This window comes from Amblyraja radiata, chromosome 29, assembly GCF_010909765.2.
Source record: "Amblyraja radiata isolate CabotCenter1 chromosome 29, sAmbRad1.1.pri, whole genome shotgun sequence".
NCBI classification, from domain to species: domain Eukaryota; kingdom Metazoa; phylum Chordata; class Chondrichthyes; order Rajiformes; family Rajidae; genus Amblyraja; species Amblyraja radiata.
This window is the reverse complement of record NC_045984.1, coordinates 22,732,309-22,758,671: the sequence shown is the minus strand read 5'-3', so window position 1 is coordinate 22,758,671 and position 26,363 is coordinate 22,732,309. Positions and strand designations below refer to the sequence as shown.

At 42.0% G+C, this 26,363-nt stretch overlaps 1 protein-coding gene across 9 annotated transcripts in view; it reads left to right on the top strand.

The window, feature by feature from the left end:
• LOC116989471 (transcription factor 12-like) overlaps positions 1-26,363 on the top strand; it is a 133,516-nt gene that overhangs the window by 70,592 nt on the left and 36,561 nt on the right. For all 9 annotated transcript variants that reach the window (XM_033046883.1, XM_033046879.1, XM_033046884.1 and 6 more), the window contains exons 7-10: positions 4,176-4,311; positions 4,784-4,833; positions 18,673-18,775; positions 22,961-23,103. In XM_033046883.1, the coding sequence (XP_032902774.1) occupies positions 4,176-4,311; positions 4,784-4,833; positions 18,673-18,775; positions 22,961-23,103 (432 nt within the window). The remainder of the gene's footprint in view (positions 1-4,175; positions 4,312-4,783; positions 4,834-18,672; positions 18,776-22,960; positions 23,104-26,363) is intronic.

Genomic DNA, 26,363 nt, shown 5'->3' with positions numbered 1-26,363 from the left:
GGAAAAGGTTCACTTGAATGGGAGTATTGTCATTGTCTTATCAAAGAGAGAACACTTAAGTTACTCATGCAAGAAATTGTTAGTGTTGCCTGCTGTACTACTTTTGTACAGCAGTCAGCTAGCCTGCTAAAATGTCACCAGTGGAAATTTAATTTGTTCAACCTATAATAAATGCTCCATAAAACAATGAACTTCGGGTTAAATACCAGCATGCGACTTAGGAACGGAAATAGGCCACTTGGCAACGTGAGCCGCCAGCTACAATTCAATAAGATCACGACTGATCTGATTGTAATCTAGAGGTGCCTTTAAAAGACACTTGGACAGGTAGGTGGATAAGAAAGGCTGAGAGGGATATGGGACCAGCTTAGATGGCGTATCATGGTCAGCATGACGAGTTTCTGTGCTGTATGACTCATGGCACCACAAACCCATCTATCTGTAGTAGCGTTACCGCCCACATACCCCATGCATTTCAAGAATGCCTCTACCTCTGCCTTAGATTTTTTTCAAATTTTAAATTCAAGGATTCTGCTTCCATTACCTTTTGAATGTCTTAAATGAGCAGTTTATTTTGTCATGTGTATCAAAACCGAACAATGAAATTTGTGCAACAGGTTTGTAAACATGGTACTTGATAAGATAACATAATGAACAAAAGTTCAATAAGCTTTAAAAAAAAAAAGCAATGTGGTGCAAAAACAAAACAAAGCCCAACGTTCTTGGTGCAACCCAAGCAGTTCAAGCAGTCTGAAGAAGGGTCTCGACCCAAAATGTCACCCATTCCTTCTCTCCAGAGATGAGTCCCGCTGAGTTACTCCAGCACTTTGTGTCTATCCAAGTAGCTCATAGTTGGAAGTTTTTGTTTGAGTTGATAATGGCTGTTGGAAGAAGCTGTTCCTGAACCTGGATGTTACAGTATTCAGAGTCGCATACCTTTTGAGATGAGAGTCAAGAGTATTTAATTGTTGCAAGCGTGGGGACTGGAGCAGTAAAGTATTTGCTTGCTTACAGCTTTTCAGACACAAACCCAATAATGCAATAAATAAATATATAATAAAATAACAATTAAACTAGGTAACCAGTCTGTAACAAGTGGAAGGGTGCCTAGTTCTCCCTGGAGGAAGTATCCTCCACATCTACCATATCAAGATCCCTATATGTGTCCATCAAGTCACTTTGCCCTCTTTTAAAAACTCCAGTGCTATAAGCCTGGCCGGTCCATCCTTTCCTCGTGTGACAGCTGTTCTTGCTGGGTATTGGTTTGGTAAACGTTCTCTGAACTTCAAATCTATGCACATCCTTGTGTAAGAGACCAGTGCTGTACACTGAAATAATCTTACCAGTGCTCTATGTAACTGAAACATCTCTCATTTTTGTTTTAATTGATTTTCTGAGCATTTAACAGCAACAATCTTTTTAACTTTAATAATTGCTTTGCCCTTCCTGCCCAACTATGTTACCTTTCATAAAAGGTTTTTACCAGCTGTTGGTTTTTTCTCCCAATTTTGCTTCTTCCTTGTGTGAAACTGATAGAGTAGCAGATGCTTCTAAATTTCCAGACAGCCTATTAGTATTCTTCTGCAGGTACTGGGGAAATTGTTGGCAATTCTCATTTAACATCAGTTTAGTTGCTCTGCACTTGTTTAAGGTTATCAATCAATTTTATTGTTCTGTTGATGTTCCAATAAAGCACAACCTTCCTGTTTGCTGAGCATTTAATTTTGAAATCTTAATAGTTTGGGGGAAAATTGCAATTTTCTCAACACACAAAATTGATTAGAGTTGTAGATCAAATTTTAATTAGTGCACTCGGGTATTTATACAGTTCTAAAAGTTATTTAATTCTGTAAGTAGGGGTCTTTTTGTGAATTGTTATAAACCCCTGACAAAATTCAAATTTTGTTACTATTAAAACTTTGAGCTAACAAGTGAAGTTTTCTGTTCGTGTGTTTACATTGAGAACTGTTACTGAGTTATCCTGTTGCCTTGCCCATTCATTTCCCTGTCAACCTTTACAACATGGTTCCTTAAGGAAGGAGATTATGAGGAATTTCAGAGGTGGAATTCATTGTCACAGAAGACTGGAGGCCAAGTCAATGGATATTTTTAAGGCAGAGGTAGATAGATTCTTAATTAGTACGGGTGTCGGGGGTTATGGGGAAAAGGCAGGAGAATGGGGTTGGGAGGGAGAGTTAGAACAGCCATGAGTGAATGGCAGAGTAGATTTAATGAGCTGAATGGCCTAATTCTGCTTCTATCACTTCTGAACATGAACCACATTCTTGCTCTTATTGTGCAAAGATGCTGAAACTGTTTGCTTTGCAAAGATTAGACAATTATACTTTTTACCAGTTTGCTGACAAGCAAATGAAATCTCAATTAATGCAGCAGTGCTTGAAACACAATCAAGTACTCAGAAATGTGGTTGTTGGCTATTCAACGATATGACTTCATCCATTAAAAAAAAAATCTGAATTGTGTATAAAACATTAAGTTGCAGTTATTGCATTGACAATGCCTTAATGAAATTGTACTGGCTTTCGATGCAGAATGTCATTTTTTTTCTGTCTTGGAGTGAAATTGGTGTTCAAGACCCTTGGCATCCCTTCAAAACCGATGAGACCCCTTCATCGTGTTGCATTGATGACATTGTTCCTGGTGTGACTGAATCATTGTCATACAGCATGAAACAGGCCCTTCGCCCCCAACCTGCCCATGCTGATCAAGATGCCCCATCAACGCTAGTCCCACTTGGCTGCGATTGGACATGTCCCCTCTAAATCTTTCCTATCCATGTACTAACCCAACTGTTACTTCTAGAGTATTGTGAAAGAGACTTGTTGGAAAAACAGTGATTTGTTGGGGAACCTCTGGGACCATTAAGTCTTCCCAGTGTAATGTCGGACTGGCACCCTTGTCAGATTAATCATCTAATTACCTATCAGTGGTTCCTTTCACTGCACCACCACCATCATTCCAATGTTGCACCAGTCCCTGCAGCTCTCCAACTCTAGTGGAGCCCTTTATCCCCAAGTTCCCCCCCCCCCCCCCAACCAACCACTCATCCTTGCCACGAACACACCTCACCCATGAAAACATTCCAACCCGAAATATCACCTGTCCATTCCCTCCACAGATGCTGCCTGACCTGCTGAGTTCCTCTGGCGCTTTGTTTTGCTCAAGATCCCAGCATTTTAGTTTTATTTAGTTTAAAGATACTGCCTGAAAACTGGCTCTTCAGCCCAATACAATCATCGATCACCAGTTCACACTAGTTCTGCTTTATCCAATTTTCTCATTCACTCCCTACACACTAGGGACATTGTTAGAGGCCAATTAACCTATAATGCGTCTACATTTTCCTGTGATGCCCTTGTCCGTGGAGCGTTGCAGCATCTTGCCAAACCATCTTGAAATGCATAACGTTGGCTCAAATGAATATACTACTGCCACCCTCCAGATCTGGCTGCTGATGGCTCGTTGTCAGATTCTGGGCTGTCTATTTTCAATTAAGAATGCATCACGCGTCTTGTGCAAGAGAAATTTTCAGGAAGACAGCACGACCATAATGGAAACACAGGGAACTGCAGACCCTGGAATATTTTGCAAAACACAAAGTGCTGGATTAATTCAGCAGGACAGGCAACCTCTAAGAATGGATAGGTGATGTTTGCGGACATTCTGAAGAAAGATCCCAACCTAGAACATTGCCTGTGTCCTCCAGAGATGCTGCCTGACCCACTGTTACTCTAACATTTCATGACCAGAATGGTGATCGCCACCCTACTGAAACTCCCAAATTCCATGGTGGTCTAGAATCTCCAGACCTGGGTTTTTAAGGTCAGTTTTGGTGCATCAACTTTTAGAATGGGTGATTATAAAAAGACTAAAAATTGGATCGGTTGGATGTTAAAATAGTTGCAACAGTTTTAATCTTTACTGTTCTTGGGGTTCTGCACTAATAACGTTTTTTTTTTAAATAAATGACTGAACTTTTTTTTTAATTGTGTATTCTATGAGTCTACAGACCTGTTATGCTGTTGCATGTAAGGATTTCATTGTTCTGTTTTTGGTTCCTATGACAATTAAACGCCCTTGACTTTTGACTCTCTCTTGACTGTATAACCCAGGATGGTTGAGCTAATTGTGCCTTTGCTTATTCAACGATGCAGGGAACTTTTCTGAATTCAGAAATGGGAATGGCCAATTCGGGAACAATGTCACCAACTGGCATCAAACCTGGGTCCCAGTATTACCCCTTTGCCAGCAATCCTCGCAGAAGGCCAGTGCAAGAACCAAGCAATCTAGGTAACATTCCCGAGTGGTTGTCTCCTCTTCGTGTTGTTCGTGTTCCGACCCTATCACTTTATGTTTTATTAGCTTTCATCCATCTTTCTAGTTTTGTCTGCTTGCATAAATGGTTATGATAAAACGATCAGTTTTATTTTTGGTGATGCTTCATACTTGTTTGAGGTTTATCATCTAAGCTCCTTGATCAGATTGCCTTGTAATCACTCCTAAGGATCTATCCTCTGTGGAACACTTTTCTGTTAACTTTATATAGTTTTAAATCTTGCTGATTTTGAAATGGTGTATTTTATTTCTTATGCTTATTTCTCTGTCCTCTGATGCATGGATAACCCAGCATCTGATTCTCTCTTTTGCTTTCACATCTCTCATTCAACAATGGATTTTCTAAATTCATTTTTCTTGTTTTATTAAAAAAAAATAATTAAATTGACTTAATAATTTTGAATCCTAATTTGCATTTGTTCCTCAGAACCCCAGCCCAAGAAAGTACGAAAGGTGCCTCCTGGTTTGCCTTCTTCGGTAAGTATTTAGTTAATTGTTTAAATAAGAACTACTCATTTTTGAGTTGAAAGTATCTAATTTGTTTGCAAGCTGCCACAAGCCTTTCACTATTTCAGATTCAGATTCAACTTTATTGTCATTGTGCAGTGTACAGTACAGAGACAACAAAAATGCAGTTAGCATCTCCCTAGAAGAGCGACATAAATATGAGCAATAAATAAATCTATTTACGTGCATACAGTCATAGTTTTTTTTTCCTGGTGGGAGGAGTGTTCGGGGGGGGGTGATTGGTAATCACCGAGGTACAGTGTTGAGTAGTGTAACAGCCGCAGGGAAGAAGCTGTTCCTGGACCTGCTGGTCCGGCAACGGAGAGACCTGTAGCGCCTCCCGGATGGTAGGAGGGTAAACAGTCTGTGGTTGGGGTGAGAGCAGTCCTTGGCGATGCTGAGCGCCCTTCGCAGACAACGCTTGCTTTGGACAGACTCCATAACCACTTGCAATACTGAGTTCTACAGGCAAGTTTATTTAAAAAAAACAAGATGATGTTTCAAATGTTCTGGTGTTTGTTTGCAGACTACATACATTAATGGTCACGAAATAAGTTTGTTTCACTATATTGGGTTGTAGTATCAAGACTGCAATGTTAATAAGAAGGCAGATGGAAATTAATGGCACTCTGAAGATTAGTTAAGCTGCATTGAGCTGGAGAGAGGTTCTGCAAAGTGCCTGGTTTGTTTGGTGCTCAGTTGAAGTAAAGAGAATGGGGAAAATCTTAACATTGTGAATGGTAGCTGCCCTTGCGAGGTGAATGCGTGTTTGTTCAGATAAACTTCTAAAGCACTGCTACCTTGAAACGTGGATACAGGAGTACACTCGTGGGAGCCGAGATACTACTAAAAGCTGCATTAGCAGACTGACTCTGGAGACCAGAAACTGAACTGTGGGTTGTGATTCGAACATGTCTCGGGAGGCGAGCAAAGATTCTTTTGGTTTTGTGTTGTTTTGGGGTATTGATTTGGGAATTTAGTACCCTGACCTCTTGACAATTGCTGTTTTTAAGCAGTGTCGAATTTTGGTTTATGAATATTCTAAATAAGACTTTAAACAAACTCACTGTGCATTTAAAAAAAAAAAACAACGCGCTCTATCTTTCAAAAAAGCTGCAGAAGCTTCGGTAGAATTCTGTTTTGTTTATGTTTTGCTGCATTGCAGGAGAGATGTAATATGTTTTTTTATTTTTTTAAATTTTTTTTTTTTTTAGAAGTACAGTAAATTACAGTAATACACATCAGATATATCTTATTACATTTGTTGTACCACTTCGTTTTTGAGCTTTAAAAAAGGTAGAAATAAAAGAAGTAAAGAAAGTGAGCAAGAATCGTGAAGGTGCAGGAAAGTGTTGGGAAAAGAAAGCCCCTTAGGGAAGAAGTTAGAGAAGGAAGTAAAGAAAGGAAATAAGACCCTAGAAAGAAAAGAAAAAAAAAGGAAAAACAAGCGCTCTATTGTGACACAAAATTCCGCAAAAAAGGATATACCAAGTGTTTTTTTTTAAATTTATTTTATACCCCCTGTTACCAGATCCTGGTACCATTGATATTTTAAATTACTATTGCACCTTATGCTTGTAATAGTTCCATAAATGCAGACCACGTCTTTTGGAAGTGGTCTGCTTTGCCTTCTAGGAGGAGTCTCATCTCTTCCAAGTGTAGTGTTTCGAACATGTTTGAAATCCACATTTTTTATTGTTGGTATTGGAGCATTTTTCCAAAATTTGAGTATAAGCTTTTTTCCCATTATTCGCCCGTAATTAAGTAAGTTCTTTTGAAACACGTTTAATTCGGGGTTACCTTCCGCTATTCCAAAAATGATCCATTCTGCTTTTGGGACAAGTTTTATTTTAAATAATTTTGTGAAGATTTCAAATATTTCGTTCCAGAATTTTTGGATTTTTATACAAAAAACAAAAGAGTGCGCTATGGTAGCTTCTTGTAACTGACATTTATCACAAATGGGTGAGACATTGGGGAAAAGTTTATTTATGAGATGTAATATAAGTTGATGGAAATAGGTAGGCAAGAGTTGGTCTGAACATCATTACATCAGATATTTTGTAGAATCGGTAATATTGTCGGCACAGTGGAGCAACAGTGGTGGTGCTGCCTTACAGCGCCAGAGACCTTGGTTTGAACCTGTTCGCGGGTGCTGTCTGCACGGAGTTGGCATGTTCTCCCTGTGACCACGTGGGTTTACTCAGTGTGCACCAGCTTCCTCCCACACTCCAAAGACGTACAACTTTGTAGGTTAATTGGCTTCTGTAAATTGTCCCCAGTGTATAGGATAGAACTAGTCTAAATGGGTGATCGCTGGTTGGTGTGGACTTGGTGGGTCAAAGGGCCTGTTTCCACGCTGTCTCGAAACTAAACTTGCATTTTCATGGCAATGAATTATACTCACCGGTGATCACTCTGGGGTGTGATTGATCTCCTGGTGGGTCCTTTCTGTTGGTCTTGGGATGGGTGAAGAGTCCAATCCTGGAGACATAGACTTTGCAGGGGGTACATCCCTTAAGGTGTGCGGCATGTTTAACATAGGGAGCAAAGAGCGCAGTCAGCATTGACAGAGACAGACCTGGGTCCAGTGGCACGGACTCTACCACGGTTGGGAGTCTCTCCCTGCTGCAGCCACCTTATGCTTCAGCCTTGGTGGTGCTCCACCCTTGGTGGTGCTCCACCCTTTGGTCAGCCACCATCCTCCGCCTGCTCCGCCATTGAGGGGGTGTCTCCTTAGGCCGCGCTTTGTCATGGACCCTTCCCTCGAACTACCCGCACAGCTCCAGGCGGTTTCCATGTCGTGATTTAGGGCCCATGCAAGCTTCACTACCATGACAAGTTGATGACCCTGGGAGACAGATTTATGCCACTGGATCAGTGACACAACCATCTATCGTGATGGTTTATTTTAAGATGACTAGTAAAGTGAAACAGAGGAAAGGTGAATTCAACTCCCCCTCCCATTCCCACACTGACCTTTCTGTCCTGGGCCTCCTCCATTGTCAGTGAGGCCCAGTGCAAATTGGAGGAACAGCACTTCATATTTCGCTTGGGCAGCAGTATGAACATTGACTTCTCTAACTTCAAGTAACACCTGCATTCCCTCTCTCTCCATCCCCTCCCCTATCCCAGTTCTCTGACCAGTCTTACTGTCACCGACTGCATTTTATCTCTGTTTGCTTTGTTGTCACCTTCTCCCAACTAACAATGATCTATTCTACATTTTCCTTGATCTCCATTCCCTTTGTCCTGTTTTCACACCTTACACTTATCTATACACTTCTTAATCTGTGTACCACTCCCCTGACTTCAGTCTGAAGAAGAGCCTCGACCCTAAATGTCACCCATTCCTTCTCTCCAGAGATGCTGCCTGTCCCGCTGAGTTACTCCAACATTTTGTATCTATCTTTGATTTAAATCGGCATCTGCAGTTCCTTCCTACACAAAGGTGGGTTTATTTTACAGGACTGGCTGATTGGAATGCATTCCCCTGGAAAAGGTGGTAGACGCAAATTCAGTAATTATTTTTGAAAATTATTTGGAGAAATACTTGTCAGCCGAGCATGTTGCAGGGTTTGAGGAGATGAGACAAATTGGATACCTTCTCTATAACCATCATCACTGCCACTACTTTTGTTGGATGCCTTCAGTGATGCCTGCTGATCTTCTGACTGTTTTCCGCCAGATTGCTGGTGCTTGCTGCGTGTCATAATTTCTCTAGTCGGTTTTGGTTTTAAGAAAGCTCAACAACGTTGATGTACAAAAGAGATCGTGGGGTCCACAGCTCCCTAAAAGTGGCAACACTGATCACAATGAATCAGCCATGATCACAATGAATGGCGGTACTGGCTCAAAGGGCCGAATGGCCTCCTCCTGCACCTATTTTCTCTTGTTCTAAGTCGTGTTGCAGCTTTATAGAACTTTGATTAGGCTGCGTTTGGGATATTGTGTGCAGTTCTGGTTGCAGGAAGGACGAGGAGGATTTGGAGAGGGGCCAGACGAGCCTTCCAGGATGCTGCCTGAATTACAGGGTATTGCCTACATGACGAGGTTGACAATCTTGAATTGTTTTCTCTTGAGCATCAGAGGTTGAGGGAGGCCTGATGTAAGTGTATAAAATTAGGAGTGATGTAGGGTACATGGAACTTTTTTCCCCATGTTGGAAATGTCAAGGATTAAAAGGCTGAGCTTTAATGCGAGAGAGGCAAATTTCCAAGGGGAGACACACAATGTTGGAGTAACTCAGCAGGTCAGGCAGCATCCTCGAAGGACATAAATAGATGACATTTTGGGTAGAGACCCTTCAGGGTCCCAACCCGAAACATTGGGAGAGAAACTCTCTGGATGTAATCGAGAGTTGGATATAGCTCTTAGGGCTACCTGAATCAAGGGATATGGAAAGAAAGCAGGAACAGGGTACTGATTTTGCATGATCAGCCATGATCATATTGAATGGCGGTGCTGGCTAGAAGGGCCGAATGGCCTACTCCTGCACCTATTTTTCTATGTTTCTATCATCTGTTCATGCTTTACTTGGCTTGTTCGGCATGGACATTTTGGGCCGAAGGGCCTGTTCTTGTGCTGTATTGGTCAATGTTTGTTTAGGCTTTTCTGTAATTCCCTTGCGTCTGCTATGCGTGCATAAAATCAGTGCTATATCATCACCTGTGATGCAGAAAGTAGATGAAAACTAACCAGTTTAACTAAGCACTTGGTTGTTTTTGGAATGAACGGTGGAAGGAATTTATGCTAAGACCAAGATAATAGAGCATGTTGTATATTGAGTGGAAGTTGTTCACAGCCTGGCTTTTATCGTTAATTTGCCTTGCGCTGCTTGACATTTTTCTTCACACTCATTACTTTCTTTCCCAAGGTGACTGACCTCTTAAAAATGAAGCAGTCAGTACCATTTCAGAGAATATTTGCAAGTTCATAGTTTATCCTGTTGAGCTCCGTTTTCCCAGGCATTGGTAATATCTGGAGAAATTAAACCTTGCAGAGTTTAATTGAAAGGTCACTTTGTGGTTTGCCTTTGTATTGCTGTGTTAGAACCTTTTTTATCAACAGCTGTAGCACGAGTTGGGAAGTGGAAAACCATCATAATTTCTGCTCACAGAACAGTGGAACTGGTTCGGTGGAACCACACGGGGTCATTTTTCCTTCAGCAAGGTGCAAAGTTTAAAGGAGATGCGTGGGACACGTTTTTTTATATACATGGAGGGTGGTGGGTCTGGAACACTCAGCCAGTGGTGGCGACAGGTGCGATAGTGGTGTTTGAGGTTTTGTACGAGGATGGATATGCAGGGATTGGATGGGTTATATTTTTTTTTAAATAGTAGAATTAGGCCATTCGGCCCAACAAGTCTACTCCACCATTCAATCATGGCTGATCTATCCCTCTTAACCCCATACTCCTTCCTGACACCAAGGAGGAGAGGAGATTAGTTTATCTTGCCATCATGTTAAGCACAGACAATGTGGGCGAAGGGCCTGTTCCTGAGCTGTAATATTCTACAAGCTCCAGGAAAAATCATAAGAGATAGGAGTAGAATTTGGGCATTCGGCCCATCAAGTCTACTCCGCTATTCAATCAAGGCTGATCTATCTCTCCCTCCTAAACCCATTCCCCCATAACCTCTGACACCCGTCCTAATCAATAATCTATCTATCTCTGCTTTAAATATATCCACTGACATTGCCTCCTCCAGTCTTCTTTGGCAGTGTGAATTTTGTGCTGCGTCCAGTATTCACAAATAAAAATGTAATTCAGATTTGTCTTGAAGAAAGGAATTGTTAACGATGTGATTTGAACACAAACTGGTGTATAATGCAGGTTAGCAACTGCTGATATGTTTAACACGGAAATCAGATTCTGAATTAAACGTGCACATTTTAAGCATTGATGGGAGCATTTAAGCCCCACTGAGTCCAAGCTAACCAGATAAAAGGCAAGGTCTCGACCAATACCGAAGGATACTGATTCTGGATGATCAGCCATGACCATATTGAATGGCAGTGCTGGCTCGATGGGCCAAATGGCCTACTGCTGCACCTATTTTCTATGTTTCTATGCCCCGAATCATCGGCCATCCCACTGCCTGCACGGATGCTGCCTGACCACTGAGTTCATCCAGTGCTCTGTTTTTTTGCTCCATATAACAGCATCTGCAGTCTCTTCTTCACCCTCCAGAAAAATAGCTCATGAAACTAAACACACAAAACAAATGCTGTGTTACTACAGTATTCAGTTTTAATTTTGTGTAAACCAGAATCTGCTGTTCTTGTTTCCGAGACTAAACGCACCACCTATCTCACTGGTCCTTGCAGGTTACACCTTATTAACCACTCACCTAGTTTTTAATTATTATGCGGTTAGGATACGGCAAGAATAAATTAGTTTCTACTTGTAAAACTGTATGAGACATTTGCAGCCTAAGTGAATAAAGAAACCCCATCAGTAAATTGTACACGTCAAATATTAAATGGTTAGCACGAGAAGTTTCACCTAACTGTTCCAGCATTAATGAGTGTTTTGTGTATGCCATGTGGTGTTGCGGTGCCCTTGGGACCCTGTTTCTATATCCCCCCCCCCCCCCCCCCCCCATCTCCAGCAAAAGTGCATGCAGGCTCGTGTTTACTTGATAACGGAGTGAAATGACAATTAAGGTGGACTGACGTGCAGTTACAGTTCAGGTATTGTTTTGTGCTGTTCTCCAGTGACACAGTTGAGCAGGATAGAAGCGAGATTATCTTTCATTATCAGTCCCTGGTGTATGCATTAACATGATATTCCAAGCTGTACAACAATGGTGCTTCATGTATACAGAGCATTTATCAACTTTGGCTTTTTTGTGTTTAAAAGTAGCATCACATTTCTGATCTATCGGTGTGAAATATCATCTTTGTGTATGGTTGAATACGCTTGGTCATTGGTGGAGGGAGAGTGCTGATATTTTGGTATGAAGGTTATCTTGTTTTGTTAGGAATTTCCAGGCGTTACTTGGCCAAGTGTAATTTTCAAATTTTTCTGCTTGATTTCTCCTTGCAAAAATTGACTTGTTTTCTCTGAACTCAAATTCAGTGCTGTCCAAGTAGAAAGAAACATTATTAATACATGCAGTAGTGTTGAGCGAATCGAGTTAAAGTCAACTGCACTCGCATCGTAGAAATCTTCAGCACAAACAGAGGCCCTTCAGCCCATCGTGTTCATGTTTGGCAATCGTATCTATCACTTGTAGACAGTAGAGATTAGGTTAATGTGGCATTGTGTTCAGCCAGGACATTGTGGGCTGAAGGACCTGCACCTGTTCTGTTCTATGACCTACATCCGGAAAGGACACATCATCGGTGGAATAAACCAGGGAAGTTATATGAATTTGGAGCCTTTAAAAATTATGACCAGATTTTTACCAATATTGGGGTTACACCAAATCAGATAATGGGCAAAATTTGATCTGCTTGTGAATCACAAGCAGATCAAATTATGCCCATCATCTGATTTGGTCTAATCCTAATATTGGTAAAAAAATCTGGTCAAGGTGTGACAGATGAAGAAGTTGGAAATGAGATTACCTGCATTGGCCCCTTTGGCTTAGATGGGCACGGTTTAAATGATGTAATTTCTGCCATTTTATGAACTTGATAGGAACATTAAGAATCAGTAAAACAACACCAAGGAGCCTAGTGGCTCAGGCATTCCACTCCTATATAAATCATAAGTACTTAAGATGTACTTAACAATGATTTATAATTATATATTATATTATAATTATCAATAGCTGGGGCAGGCACCAATTCCCTACGAAACTGCCTTACTGAAAAAGACCCGCTTATTTATACCGTTTCCTGATTGTCAACCAATTTTCGATTAGTTTAGAGATACAACATGGAAACAGGCCCTTACGGCCCACTGAGTCTGCACCGACCAATGATCCCCGCACATTAACTATCCTACACACTAGGGACAATTTACACTTATACCAAGTTAAACTGTTCTGAATACATACGACCATTCATTGTTAATCCCGTACATCTCTATCTTATGGATCAGTCTACCATGAGGGACCTTATCAAAAAGCCTTACTAAAATCCAACATCCACCACCCCACCTTCATCAATCTTCTTCGTCAGTTCCTCAAAAGAAAAACTCAATCATGTTAGTAAGACACAAACTGGCATGTACAACGCCGTGCTGGCTGTCCCTAATTGGCCTATTCTCTTCCAAATGGGAGTAAATCCTATCTCGAAGACTTCTCTCCAATAGTGTTCCTACCTCTGATGTAACGCTCTGCATGTAATAGTTCCCTGGATTCTCTCTACGTCCATAATTAAACAAAGGAACAGTGTTGGCTTGCCTCTAGTTCTTTGGGACCTAGCCTGTGGCTAGAGAAGAAACAAGTCCTTGTCAAAACCATGCACTCTCTTCTTGCCTCCCTAATTGAACTGGGGTAGATCCCATCAGGCCCTGAAGACTTGCCCACCATAATACTCTTCAAAGGCGTCCACACCACCACCTTCTCAACCTCAAACTGCCCTTGCATGTTTGTATTCTCCACTCTGGAGGTAGTCTACCCATCTGACATTCAACCCCACCTCTTCACTTGTCTGCCCCCCTCACCTATTACTTGCCGGATTTTGTCCCACCACAATGTCCCTTTCCAGCTTTCTCTCCTTCCCCCACAACTACCAGTCCGAAGAAGGTTCCCAACCCAAACCCGTCTATCCATTCCCTCCAAAGATGCTGCCTGATGTGCTGAGTTTCTCCAGCACCACCTCACTTGAGCATCTGCAGTTCCTTGTCTCCAATCAGTAGAACGTGGTGGAACTCCAATAGTACACATTATGGCTTTCCCGGTATCCAATAAAATAATTGTTATCATCCTCTCGTTGTAACCAAGTTTCTGTTTGATCCCTCTTGGAAAAACAAAAGCCTAATTTAATGAGGAAAAATAATAATTTAGTTGAAGCCTTTCACTAATTTTGCTGCTGGAAGTTGAAGACTTGCTAGCCTCATCAAGTTTGTTTAGAATCTGATGCATGCATACCTCCTGCACAGCTGTGTTCAAAGCTGGAAAGATGCCAGAAATGGACAGATGGCAGAGTTATTAAATGTGCATCATTCAATTCCCATCATGATGCTTGCTATTTAATCAGATTATAAAAAAGTCAGTTTTGCTAGATTAATATTCAGGTCTGGAACCTGTTCTATTTTACCCCATTGCTAATGGAGGGGGGGGGGGGGGGGGGAGAGAGGAAAATAGGTTTTGGAAAATGCATTGTGGTTCGAAAATATTTTGCTTCTAATTATGCTTATTGCCATCCACATTGAAGCATTTTATGAACGGAAACAGTTTTTTTAAACTGATCCAGAAGATTAAGTCGCATGGGATCCACATTGACTTGGTCGACTGTCTTCAAACTTGGCTTGGCGGTAGAAGAAGAGGTCGTGGCAGAGGGGGCTTATTCAGACTGGGGGTCTCTGGTTACACCTGAATTGGTGAAGTGGCCTCAGTACGTCGCCCATCTTTTCTCTTCAGAGATGCTGCCTGACCCGCTGAGTTACTCCAGCACTGTCTCTCTTTGATAGTTTTGCATGCGCCATAAAGATTGATGGTTGGGCAGAGTGAAGTTCGCAGATGGATATAGATTTGTGATTGGAGTTGGCATGTGGGTGGAGAAATATAGTTTGTCGTCATATGCACGAGTTTGCAATGAAATTCTTTGCTCCAATGAAGCTCACAGTAGCAATATACATACGGTAAGGATACGTACGTCAATTAATATATTGAGGGCATACAGCAGTATGGTGTAAGATTTATAATGCAAAATCAAAGTAGTACAAAAGAATATTAAAATCCAGTAACGGAAGAACTCAATGAGGTTGAGGGAGTATGTGGCAGCACCTTCGGTAAGATGGTCTGAAAGAGGTGATCTATTCAGGAGTTGAGTAGCAGTGGGGAAGAAGCTGTTATTTCTGAACTTCCTGCTCCTGTATCTTTTCCCAGAAGTTGGAAGAGAGAAAGGGAATGGCCAGGGTGGCAGACATCCTTGACAATACTTCTAGTCTGCCTGATGCAACGTACCGTAACGATGGATTGGATGGTAGGAAATGATGAGCCTGCGATGGACTGGGCTGTGTTGCCATATTAGGCTGGGGCGCATCCCGCCACCTGTAGAAGTTCTCGGGACGAATTTTCTCAGACCCGCAGGAAAGTAAATGACGTATGGAATTCAATCCAGACAACAGGGAACCAATTCACTTTGGCAAGTCAAACATAAAAGGAATTGGCAGGATCCTTAAGACCATTGATGTATAGAGAGATCTTGGCTGCAAGTCAAAGCTTCACGAAAGTAGCAATATGAGTAACTGGTAAAGTAGACACAAAGCTGGTGTGACTCTACGGGACAGGAAACATCTCTGGAGAGAAGGAATGGGTGACATTTCAGGTCGAGACCCTTCTTGAGGTCTGAAGACTGGTAAAGGTCTCCCCATTACAGGAACGATGTGGCGGTTTTGGGAAGAGTGCACTGGAGGTTTGCCTCTGGGATGTTGCCTGGAGTGAAGAGCAACTATAAGGAACGGTTGGAAAAATATGGATTTTTTTTTTGATTTTTTTTGGAACATCAGAGATTGAGGATTCGCACGAAAGGGAGAGATGAGATGTGTTGGTAGCACGGAAGGGGAAAATGCACACTGGCCTGCGAGAAAAATGTGGCCATGACCCGAAACGGCACCTATTCCTTTTCTCCAGCGATGCTGTCTGACCCGCTGAGTAACTCCAGCTTTTTGTGTCTATCTCTGGCCGGCAGACGGTCAGAGATACCTCACGGCCGTGGAACCGTCACTGTCACCAAAGCCCAAGACTGCAGCCCAAGTCGGGTCTCGCCACCCAATTCCTTCGGTAGTAAAGCTCTTGCCCTTTCACACCTTTACCAGGATGGATGCTTTTATATAAAATTATGCACAGCTGCAAAAAGGGTAGATAGTTTGTCTTTTTCCCAGGGTAGAAATATCAAATACTGGCGAGCATAGGATTAAGGTGGGAGGGACGACATTTAAAGGAGATTTGCCAATACTGTTTTTCACTGCGAGGGTGCCTGTAATAGTGTGAGGGAAGGTGATGAAGCAGATACTAGTGTAACGTTTTGGATACATTTGGACAAGTTCATGAGTAGGCAAGGAATGGAGGCATATGGACCATATGCAGAGAGATGGGTTTAGTTGAAATTGGCATCCTGGTCGGCATAGATATTGTGGGCCGACCATGAAGCCTATTTTGTACTATGCTCTATTTATCATGGCATGGAAACAGATGTATTCCTCGAAGTCTTTCCTATCCGTTTACCTGTCCAAATGTCTTTTATCTGCTGTTATTGTACCCGCCTCAACCAATTCATCTGGCATAGGCATAGACACATAAACCGAAGATGGACACAAAAAGCTGGAGTGACTCAGCGGGACAGACAGCCTCTCTGGAGAGAAGGAATGGGTGACGTTTCTGGTCGAGACCCTTCTTCAGACTTCACCTTTCTTCGGTCTCGCCCATTCCTTCTCTCAAAAGATGCTGCCTGTCCCGCTGAGTTACTCCAGCTTTTGGTGTCAATCTTCGGTTTAAACCAGCATCTGCAGTTCCTTCCCAATGCTTCATCTGGCAGGTTGTTCCGTATATCCACCACCTGTGTGGTGAAAAAGTTTCCCCAAGGGTTCCTATTAAATCTTTTCCCTCTCATCGTAAACCAACGCACTCTGGTTCTTGATTTCTCCTACCCTGGTGCATTAACTTTGTGTGAACTCAGCAGGTCAGGCAGCATATGTGGAGGAATGAACAGATGCCATTTTGCTTTGGGAATCTTCCGTTCCTCCAACTCTTTTTTTTTAAACTCGAGTTTCCAACACCTGCAGTCTCCGGTGTTTCTAGTGTTCGACCTATTGAACTAAAGTAAGCTGACAAGTTTGGAAGGCTAGAATTAATTCACTTCTCGCCTCTTGTACAATCCAAATGTTTAATCACTATTGCTCGCAATCCTTTTAGCTATGACATCCCTAAGCTCATGAATTCTTCCCTCTAAACATCTCCAACTTTTATTAAAGAAGATCAAGGAAAAACCTCCTCCAGCCAAGCATTTCCCCTCTGTTTCCTCCTGTTGCTCAATATCCTATTTTGCCTAAACTCGTGAGGAATGTTGTGGCAGGTTTTCATTATGTTTAGGCTGCTGTGTATATGCCAACCATTGTTATTTTAGAAAGGGGATACTCTTTAAAAGGCAGAAATTCCAGCTGTTTTAAGAGCGTTGAGTTTTTAACTTTCTTATTTGGAGCTCTATCCCATGGAACCAGTAGTGGGTTAAAAATTGACCCATTTGTACTTTCCGTAGCATGCCATTTAAATATTAGTTGGAATATGTTTGATTCTGAGGCTGCTGTTTTTGATTTTTGGTGATCAAAACCTCCACGGGCTCTGGTTGCAAAATTCTTCTGAACTAAAGTTAGAAGTGAGTCCGATCTTGCTATCAGAACAGAAAAAAATAACTATTATATACAACTTTTAACCTTCATGCGTCCATAGTTCATGAGTGATAGAAGCAAAATTAGGCCATTTGGTCCAACAAGTCTACTCCGCATTCAATCATGGCTGATCAATCTCTCCCTCCTAGCCCCATTCTCCTACCTTCTCCCCATAAACCCCCGACACTCGTACTAATCAAGAATCCCTCCTTGGGATCACCTCCAAAACCTCTCAGTGAATTAGTTATGATAAAGGAGACAATGTCCTGGAGAAACTCAAAGGGTCAAGCTACACCTCTGGGGAACATGGATATCTGTTCCGATGTTTAGCTATATAAGTGGATAAATTTAATTTAGACATGCAACGTGGAAACAGGCCCTTCGGCCCACCAGCGATTCCTGTACATTAACACTACCCCACACACATTAGGGACAATTTACAATTATGCCAAGTTAATTAGCTTACAAACCTGTGTCTTTAGAGTGTAGGTGGAAACCGGAGCTCCCGGGGGGAAAACCCTTGCAGGTCACGGGCAGACTTTATCAACTCCGTATAAGCACCCGTAGTCAGGATTGAACCCGGGTATCTGGTGCTGTAAGGCAGTTTGGTGCAAACAGCATAGATAGTTAATGACGTCCACTTTGAACTGTCAGCATGAAAAACTAAATTATAATTCCACAGTATCATATGACACGTAATACCTTTTATAAAGCAGAGTATGACTTGTTTCCATCACCATAAGCCATTGTTCATAGTTATAAATGAATATAGTCAAGGGCTGCGATAGCCAAGAAAATGGTGCATAAGTTATAAAAACCTGAAATACACAAACGGAAAACTGAATCCACAGTTTTTATTTTATGGCATGAGATGTCAGATTTGAAAATTTTTTGAGGAAAAATATTTTGGCTTGCCGAACTAAGACCGTACTGTTCTCACAGTTGTGGAGATAGATGTGGACTTGTTGGATGCTTGTTCCAATGGAGATTAACAATTAAGTCAAGAGATATGAAATGTCCATTCGTGTTAAAGTCCAGTCTCGCTGCTGTTATAACTTCAATTTTAGCAGTATGTATGTTGTGAATACTTGGATATACTTTGTATCATCTCAAAGTTGGGAAAGGTGATTATATGTAAATGTAAATCTTTTGGCTCATTGTGAAATGCTTTATTTTATTAAAAAATAATAATTAGAAATAATTTGCATAGAGATCTGAATTGTTGGCAAATACTGCTAATTGATTTAAAAATGACAAACCTTTTAACACTGGTGTTTATCATTTATTTTTATTTTATACAGGTCTACGCATCCACATCAAGTGAAGAATGCAGCAGAGATTCCGCTGGATATTCTTTGTCCAAACCTTCAGGTTCTGTATTTCCGGGCTCTTTCTACATTCAAGGTAAAGGTTAATCATGTGTGGTTGAATTAATCAGTACAGTAGTAATAAATCAGTACGAGAGAGAGAATGTTTTCCGTTTTCTCAAACCTGCCAAATGACTCATGGCTTGCAGCTGAAAACACACTTTGTGCACCAAAAAAAAGACACACAATGTGCTGGAGTAACTCAGCTGGTCGGGCAACATCTCTGGAGGACATGGATGTGATGTTTTTTGGTCGAGACCTTTCATCATGAGGATTGTTCCACTTGTGGGGGAGTGTCGGACCGGAGGCCATAGCCTCAGTATAAAAGGACGCACCTTTAGAAAGGAGATGAGGAGGATTTTCTTTCGTCAACGTGTGGTGAATAAGTGGGATTCTTTGCCACAGATGGCTGTGGAGAACAAGTCGAGGGGTATTTATACGGGGGAAATTGACAGATTCTTGATTAGTATGGGTGTCAGGGAGTTATGGGGAGAAGGCAGGAGAATGGGGTTGAGACGGAAAGATAGAACAGCCATGATTGAATGGCGGAGTAGACTTGATGGGCCGAATGGCCTAATTCTGCTCCTATAAATTATGAACATGAACTTCAGGCTCCATGTCACCTAACCATTTTCTCCATCGATGCAGCCTGACATGCTGAATTCTCTAGCACTCTCTTTTTTTTGTAAACCAACACCTGCAGTTCTAAGTTGTGCAGCAACTTTCTATGCAGTTAATGTTTTCGGAGAAACATTCAGCGCTATACTTGGAGAAATTTGTGTAGTTTGAATTCTATATATATATTTATTGCTGCACATCACACTCAAGAATGTTAGGCTAATAAACAAATTGCATTTAAAATACACAATGGTAATAGAAGTAAAATTGAAATCTTATTTTAAGAGATATGGAATATTGGATTTGATGCAATTTGTAAGTTTTTGTAAAGCAGTTGTTGTAAAATAGTTACTTATAATTACCGAGGCATGTTGAGTCTGAAGGGTCCCAACCTGAAACGTCACCTGTTCATGTTCTCCAGAGATACTACCCGAGTTACTCCAGCACTTGTCTTTTTTTTAATAAACCGGCATCTGCAGTTCCTTGTATCTACTTTGCAAAACAGTGGTTTGATTCATGAAGATGTAGTATCTTGAAGAGACTAAACTAGATGTTTTACTAATTCTGATTTGTGTGGGGAATCGGTGCCTCAGGCAGAGTGTCTTGGAACGATGAATGTGGGCTTTATTGTTTATATTGAAGAGACCTGCTAGAAATATTGTGGTTCTAATTGAATTTATTCATCTATGCTGTTTAAGCTCCAAGTTTTAGTTACAGGCCTGCGGTTACGATAACAATTATGTTGGAGAGGTCTGCACTAAGCCTGGTTTTTAAAAACCATCAAGAGTGCACTGAAGGGACCTGTGGCACACTATACTTCAACATAGGGGTAGCACAGTGGCACAGCTGGTAGAGCTGCTGCCTCACAGCGCCAGAGACCCAGGTTCAATCCTGACCTCGGACGCTGCCTGTATGAGATTTGCACCATCTCACCGTGACCGTGTGGGTTTTCTCCAGGATCCTCTGATTTCCTCCCACGTCCCAAAGACGTGAGGGGGTTACAGGTTAATTGGTCTCTGTAAATTGCCCCCAAGTGTGCCGGGAGGGTCGCAAAAGTAGGATAACATAGAACTAATACAAACGGGTGATCGATGGTCGGCATGGATTCGGTAGGACGAAGAGCCCATTTTCCTGCTGCATCTTTTCATGCTTTAAACTAAACTTTAAACTGTTCATTTCTTTCAACTAAAACAAATTAAAATAATCAAAATTAAACAAATTAAGAAATTAAAATATTTGAATGGTTATTTAGAATAGTTATAAAAAAATAACTGCAGTATATTGTAGAAACAAAGAACGGCAGATGCTGGTTTATACCAAAGATGAACACAGTGCTGGAGTAACCCAGCAGGTCACTCTAGTGTACCACAGCTTTCCCCCCCCCCCCCACCCCCACATTCAGTCTGAAGAAGGGACGAGACCCAAAGCGTCACCTATCGTTTTTCTACGGAGATGCCACCTGACCCGCTGAATTACTCCAGTACTTTGTGTTTATCGGCAGTATGTTGGAGGCTGTTGAACTGATTTGATTCTACCATATGCAGCATCACCATAGTGTTGTCAATGCAGCAGCCCCTTCAAGATGTTGTCAAATCTCTTTCTATTTGCTCCTGTGCAGGAAGGACTTATCCTTCAGGTTTTGTTTAATGATCAATTAGGTTCTGCTGTAGTACTTGTATCTTAATAGTTGCACGAGGGTGGAGTTTAATGGTTTATTGTACTTGTACTGAAAATGGTGGACCCGCTTACAGGTGAAACTTTGAGGTTTTGCGCTCTGAAACTAAGTTGTTACAACTGCTTTGATACAGTCTTCAAATAACCAAGAAAAGATTAAGAAAGGGTGTACAGCAAACCCCACTGGCTATTTGAGTTGTAGTAATTCAACCTTACAGAATTCCCAAACCTCTGCCCAAAAATGTAAGATGTGGAACGAACTAGGAATTTATTTGGGAAAGAAAAGTAAATAAATCAACACTTTTTAAACTTTATTCCCGGGCATGGAACATCGGGATGCTGATAGTTTTCTAGAAATGCAAACCCCCCCCCCCCTCCGTAACATGGGTGGGGGAGTCCGTCACCTGTACTGTATTGTTATTTGGTTCTTCACTTGCCTATGGTCCTGTTTCCAACAGGCTGGTTGGACCTGTGTTAGTGGGTGTGAATTAAAATTGAGATAGAAGATTTAGGTTCTTTTTAAATTTAAACATGGCTTCAGCATCGACACTAGAAACGCAAGATGCTGGTTCACAAAAAGAACAGAGTGCTGGAGTAACTCAACGGATCAGGCCGCAACTCTAGACAACGTGGATAGGTGACATTTGGGGGCGGGTCCCTTCGGACTGGTAGAAGAAGGATCCCGACCCGAAAAGTCACCTATCCACGTCCTCCAGAGGATGCCTGGCCTGCTGAGTTACTCCGCCGCTGTTATTTAGTATCGTCATTCTCCTTGTCTTCAAACTGCAATCGGAGCCCTTTCCTTTCTTGCAACTTGGTGCTAACAGCAAGTATTCTGAGATGAAAGGGGGATTATGAGATGCAGATTATAAATCCTTCTCGTTCTCTCCAACAACATACTGCCAGCCTAATACCTGAAGGGGACAAGTGCTCTGCACAGCACTGGTTGTATTTGTTCACTGCCCTTGCCAAGACATCCTGCCATTTATCCAGCTGAGATGGCCCAATTATTGCTGAATTACGGACGCACATCTGTAGGCTGTTGCTTACCTTGAAGTAGCACATGTTCCTCATTGACTCTCGGCTCGGGAGAGGAAGCTTTTATCCTGCAAGACTGGATTAGGTTCAACCCCAACTCCCTGCTGAAGTGTGTGTCAAATCCACTGCTTCGAATCACGAGTTTTCTAGCTGCACCATTTTAAAAGGACCTTTAAAGTGTGAGGCTTAAGCCATGGATTGTAAAGAATTGATTCAAGTAATGAATCTACTTTCATTTTGTTTTCTGTAGAACACAAAGTGATGATAGAAACAAGAAGCTGCAGATGCTGGTTTAAAAAAAAAAAAAAAGAGGCACAAAATACTGGGATGATTCAGCAGGTCAGGCAGCATCTCTGAAGAACATGGATAGGTGACGTTTTGGGTTGGGATTCTTGTGCCGTGGTAACTCAGCAGATTACATTGCATTCGTGGAGGGAATGGGCGGACAACAGCTTGGTCCCGTCAGGCTGGTTGTAGAAGGGCGAGAGAGCTGGAAAAGGGCTTTTGTCACAGTTTTGTTTCCTTTTTCACCTCTAGCCTTTGTCCGCCCATCTGCCAACCCCGTATTCAACTATCACTTCCCAGGTTTGGCCCACGCCCACCTCTCTCCCAGCTTTTCCCCCCCCCCCCGGTATAATCGGTCTCAAGAAGAGTCCCGACCGGAAGCATTGCCTGTACATGTCCTCCGCAACTGCTGAATGATCCGATGAGTTACTCCATCACTTTTTGTTCTATGCAAGAAGATTCCAGCATCTGCAGTTCCTTGTGTCTTCATTTTGTTTTAATCTGTATTACCAGGTCTGCTACATATACTGACTGATAAGAGTGTGAATAATTGCATGGTTTCATTATCGAAGACTGTGGAAATTTATACAAACTCTTTAAACTCTAGATGGTATTCACAATGGTCCTGATGTCTGGAACTCGTCCAGTGGCATGGGTCAGCCCGGTGGTTATGGAGGTTTGATGGGGAACCCTGCGGCCCATTTGTCTCAAGCAGGTGGCTACAGCAATCTACATCCACAGGAACGCCTGGTAAATCTTTTTTTTTCCTCTGCAGAATAGTCAGTGTCATACAGCACGGAAATAGGCTCTTCATCCCTTCTCATCCATGCCGACCAACATGCCCCATCGACACTAATTTGGGTGCCTGTCTGCATTTGGGCCGTGTCCCTCCAAACCTTTCCCATCCATGTACCTGTCCAAATGTCTTCTAAATGTTGTTATAGTATTTTCCTATATGGGATGAGTTGTCAGATGAGAATCCTCTGGCAGCTCATTTCATATATCTTTCCCCTATCGCCTTAAAACTATGTCCTCTGGTTCTGCATTGCCCTGTACTGGGTAAAAGACTCTGTGAATTCAGTCTACCTTTTCCCCTCATGAATTTATACACCCCTCTCAGCCCCCTGTGCTCCAAGGAATACAGTCCTAGCCTGTTGTCCAACCTCTCCCTGAAGCTCGGGTCCTCGAATATCAGTAACATCCTCGTAGAATGACGATTCAAAGCCGGCAGACTTGAGGGTGGGGAAGTTTCAATTAACATTAAGAGAAACTGATTGTGCTGAATGTTGAGAAGAAGCTCTTGTGTGGGGGAGGGGGGAGATAAAACATTTTTCTCTGCAAGTTAATTGGATTGTAATTGCATTATCACTTAAATCGTTTGACCATTGCTGAGTGCATGCGTACTGTAACACAACTTACGGTGGGTCACCTTCTGGAAATGGTTTTCAACGAGTAAGCAGCTCACAATTTTATTCAGAGTTCTCTCAGATAAGCTCTGAGTGAGTCAAAGCAATTTTGGAACTGCTGTTAAAAAGAACTGCTTAAAATTAGGCTTTTTTTTTTCTGGCAACTTAACAGCATTTCTGGCTGAGCAGTCGAGCTTAGAATGTTTCACTTTTTGCATGTGTAATCTATTGTCGTGGTTAAATGGTTTTTGGGTCGCCTCTAAGACTGGATGCAAGGTATTTTCAAAAATATGTAGCAGAACAGGAGATTGGTAATATAATGTGGATCGTAAAAGTATTCTGTAGAGTTTTTAATTGCAGAACCATGGGTTTAAACTTAATTTTCCCCCATGGATAATTAGAGTCTGGGTCATACAGCATGGACACAGGCCCTTTGGCTCAACTTGTCCATGTTGACCGATGCCCTTTCTAAACTTGTCCCATTTGCCCGTGTCTCGCCCATGTCCCTCTAAACCCATCCTATCCATGTACCTGTCTAAGTCTAATGGCTGGCACAGTGCCGCAATGGTAAAGTTGCTGCTTTATAGCGCCAGCGATCCGGATTCTATGCTGACTACGGACACTGTCTGTACAGAGTTTGTACACTCTCTCTGTGACCACATGGGTTTTCTCCAGGTGCTCCGGTTTCCTCCCACACTCCAAATGCATGCAGGTTTGTAGGTTAATATGCTTTGGTTAAATTGTCCCTAGTGTGTGTAGTTTATTGTGTGCGGGGTGATCGCTGGTTGGTGCTGATATGGTGGGCTGAAGGGTTGTTTCCATGCTGTATCTTGAAAGTCTAAAGTGTTTTTTAAATGCTGATATAGTACCTGTGTCGTCTACCTCTGGCAGCTCGTTCCATGTGCTCGCCGCCCTCTGTTTCCCCTGCACGGAGGCTTTAAGATAGGCACATGGATATTTTAGGTTTAGATTTATTATTGTCACATGTACCGAGGTACAGTGAAAAGTTTTGATTTGCATGCTATTTTTTTTTTTTTTTTTAATGGAACAGGTACATCATACATAAATACAATCACGTTAAACTCAAGTATAATAGATAGAGTTAAGGGGAAGATACAGAATATAATTCTCAGCATTGTTGCTCATCAATTCCTTGACACAAAGTCCAATGTCCATAATGGGTGAATCAGTTTCGTTTTTCTCATTGTTACGTGTGCGGAGATACAGCAACGAGCTTGTTCTGTATGCTATCCAGTCAAATCATAATATACATGAGTACGATAGAGCTCTTCTGGAACAGCATGCAAACAGTCGTTACATTGTAGTGCCATTTTGCAACTTCGAGGTCTCTGAACAGTCTAGTATTTGTCTAAGGAGATGTACAATTTCTTACATACTCACTTGAAGGCCCAATATCCTGGTGGCACGGGATGGCAATGGGGGGGATATGGATCGCTTGCTAGAAGAAAGTAGGTTAATTTAACTGGGAACCATGTTTGCATCGAACATTGTGGGATTGTAGGGCCTGTTCTATGTTCTGTACAGTTCATGCCAAAATGTTTATCATGATAGCTTTGTGAACTCGTAGTGAAAGTTCTAGAGTCATACAGACCCTTCGGCCCAACTTGCCCACACTGACCCACATGACCCATTTACACTAGTCCCACCTGCCTGGATTTGCTCCATATCCCTCTAAACCTATCCTATCCCATGTACCTAGGTAAATGTTTCTTAAACATGGTGACAGTACCTGCCTCAACTACATCCTCCAGCAGCTTGTTGCATACACCTACCACCCTTTGTGTAAAATAAAAAAATTACCCCTCAGGATCATATTAAACCTTCCCCCCCCCCCCCTCACCGTAAACCTATGTCCTCTGGTTCCATTACTCTGATAGAGGAATGCGTGGAATTCCACTCTGGAAATGAACTGATGCAGAAAAGATGTTGGTTCTCCAAACCAAACCAGCTGCTGAGATTGTGCTCTTTTCTTTAACCCCGTCTTTTCTGTTCCACATTCTCTCCCACCCTACAATAACCTTCCTCCCTGGAGCCAAAGCGCGTGTGGCTTCACAGGTTGTTTGACCTTTAAGTTACCTCTTAGTGTGTAGGAAGTGGATGCGACAGTGAGTTAACAAGAAAACTGGTGTGAATGAGTGATAGTCAGCGTGGACCTGGTGTATCTCTAAACAAAACTAAAATTTGACTTGAGTATCAGAGTAGGAGCATTCTAAAGTTGCATGCCATCAAATAGCCAAGTGAACAACTTGAGTCTGAAGAAAGGTCTTGACCCAAAACATCACCTCTCCATGTTCTCCAGAGATGCTGCCTGACCCGCTGAGTTAGCTATGTTGCCTGGAGGTGGATTTTGGCTCTACCGCCAATATATTAACGCACCAACAACTCTGCTCTTTGTGATCAAGCTTTGCTTGATTGCAACACGTTTAAAACCAAATCAAATCTTTTTGGATCTAACTATAAATTCTCTCGTGACTTTTCATGCAGCGCAAGCCAGCATTCCAGAGTGTTGCCCAAATGATTTTATGATTAGGTAGTAGTTGTTGTTAATGAGCCAGAAACATTTAGAATTTTCCTGTTTGTTTC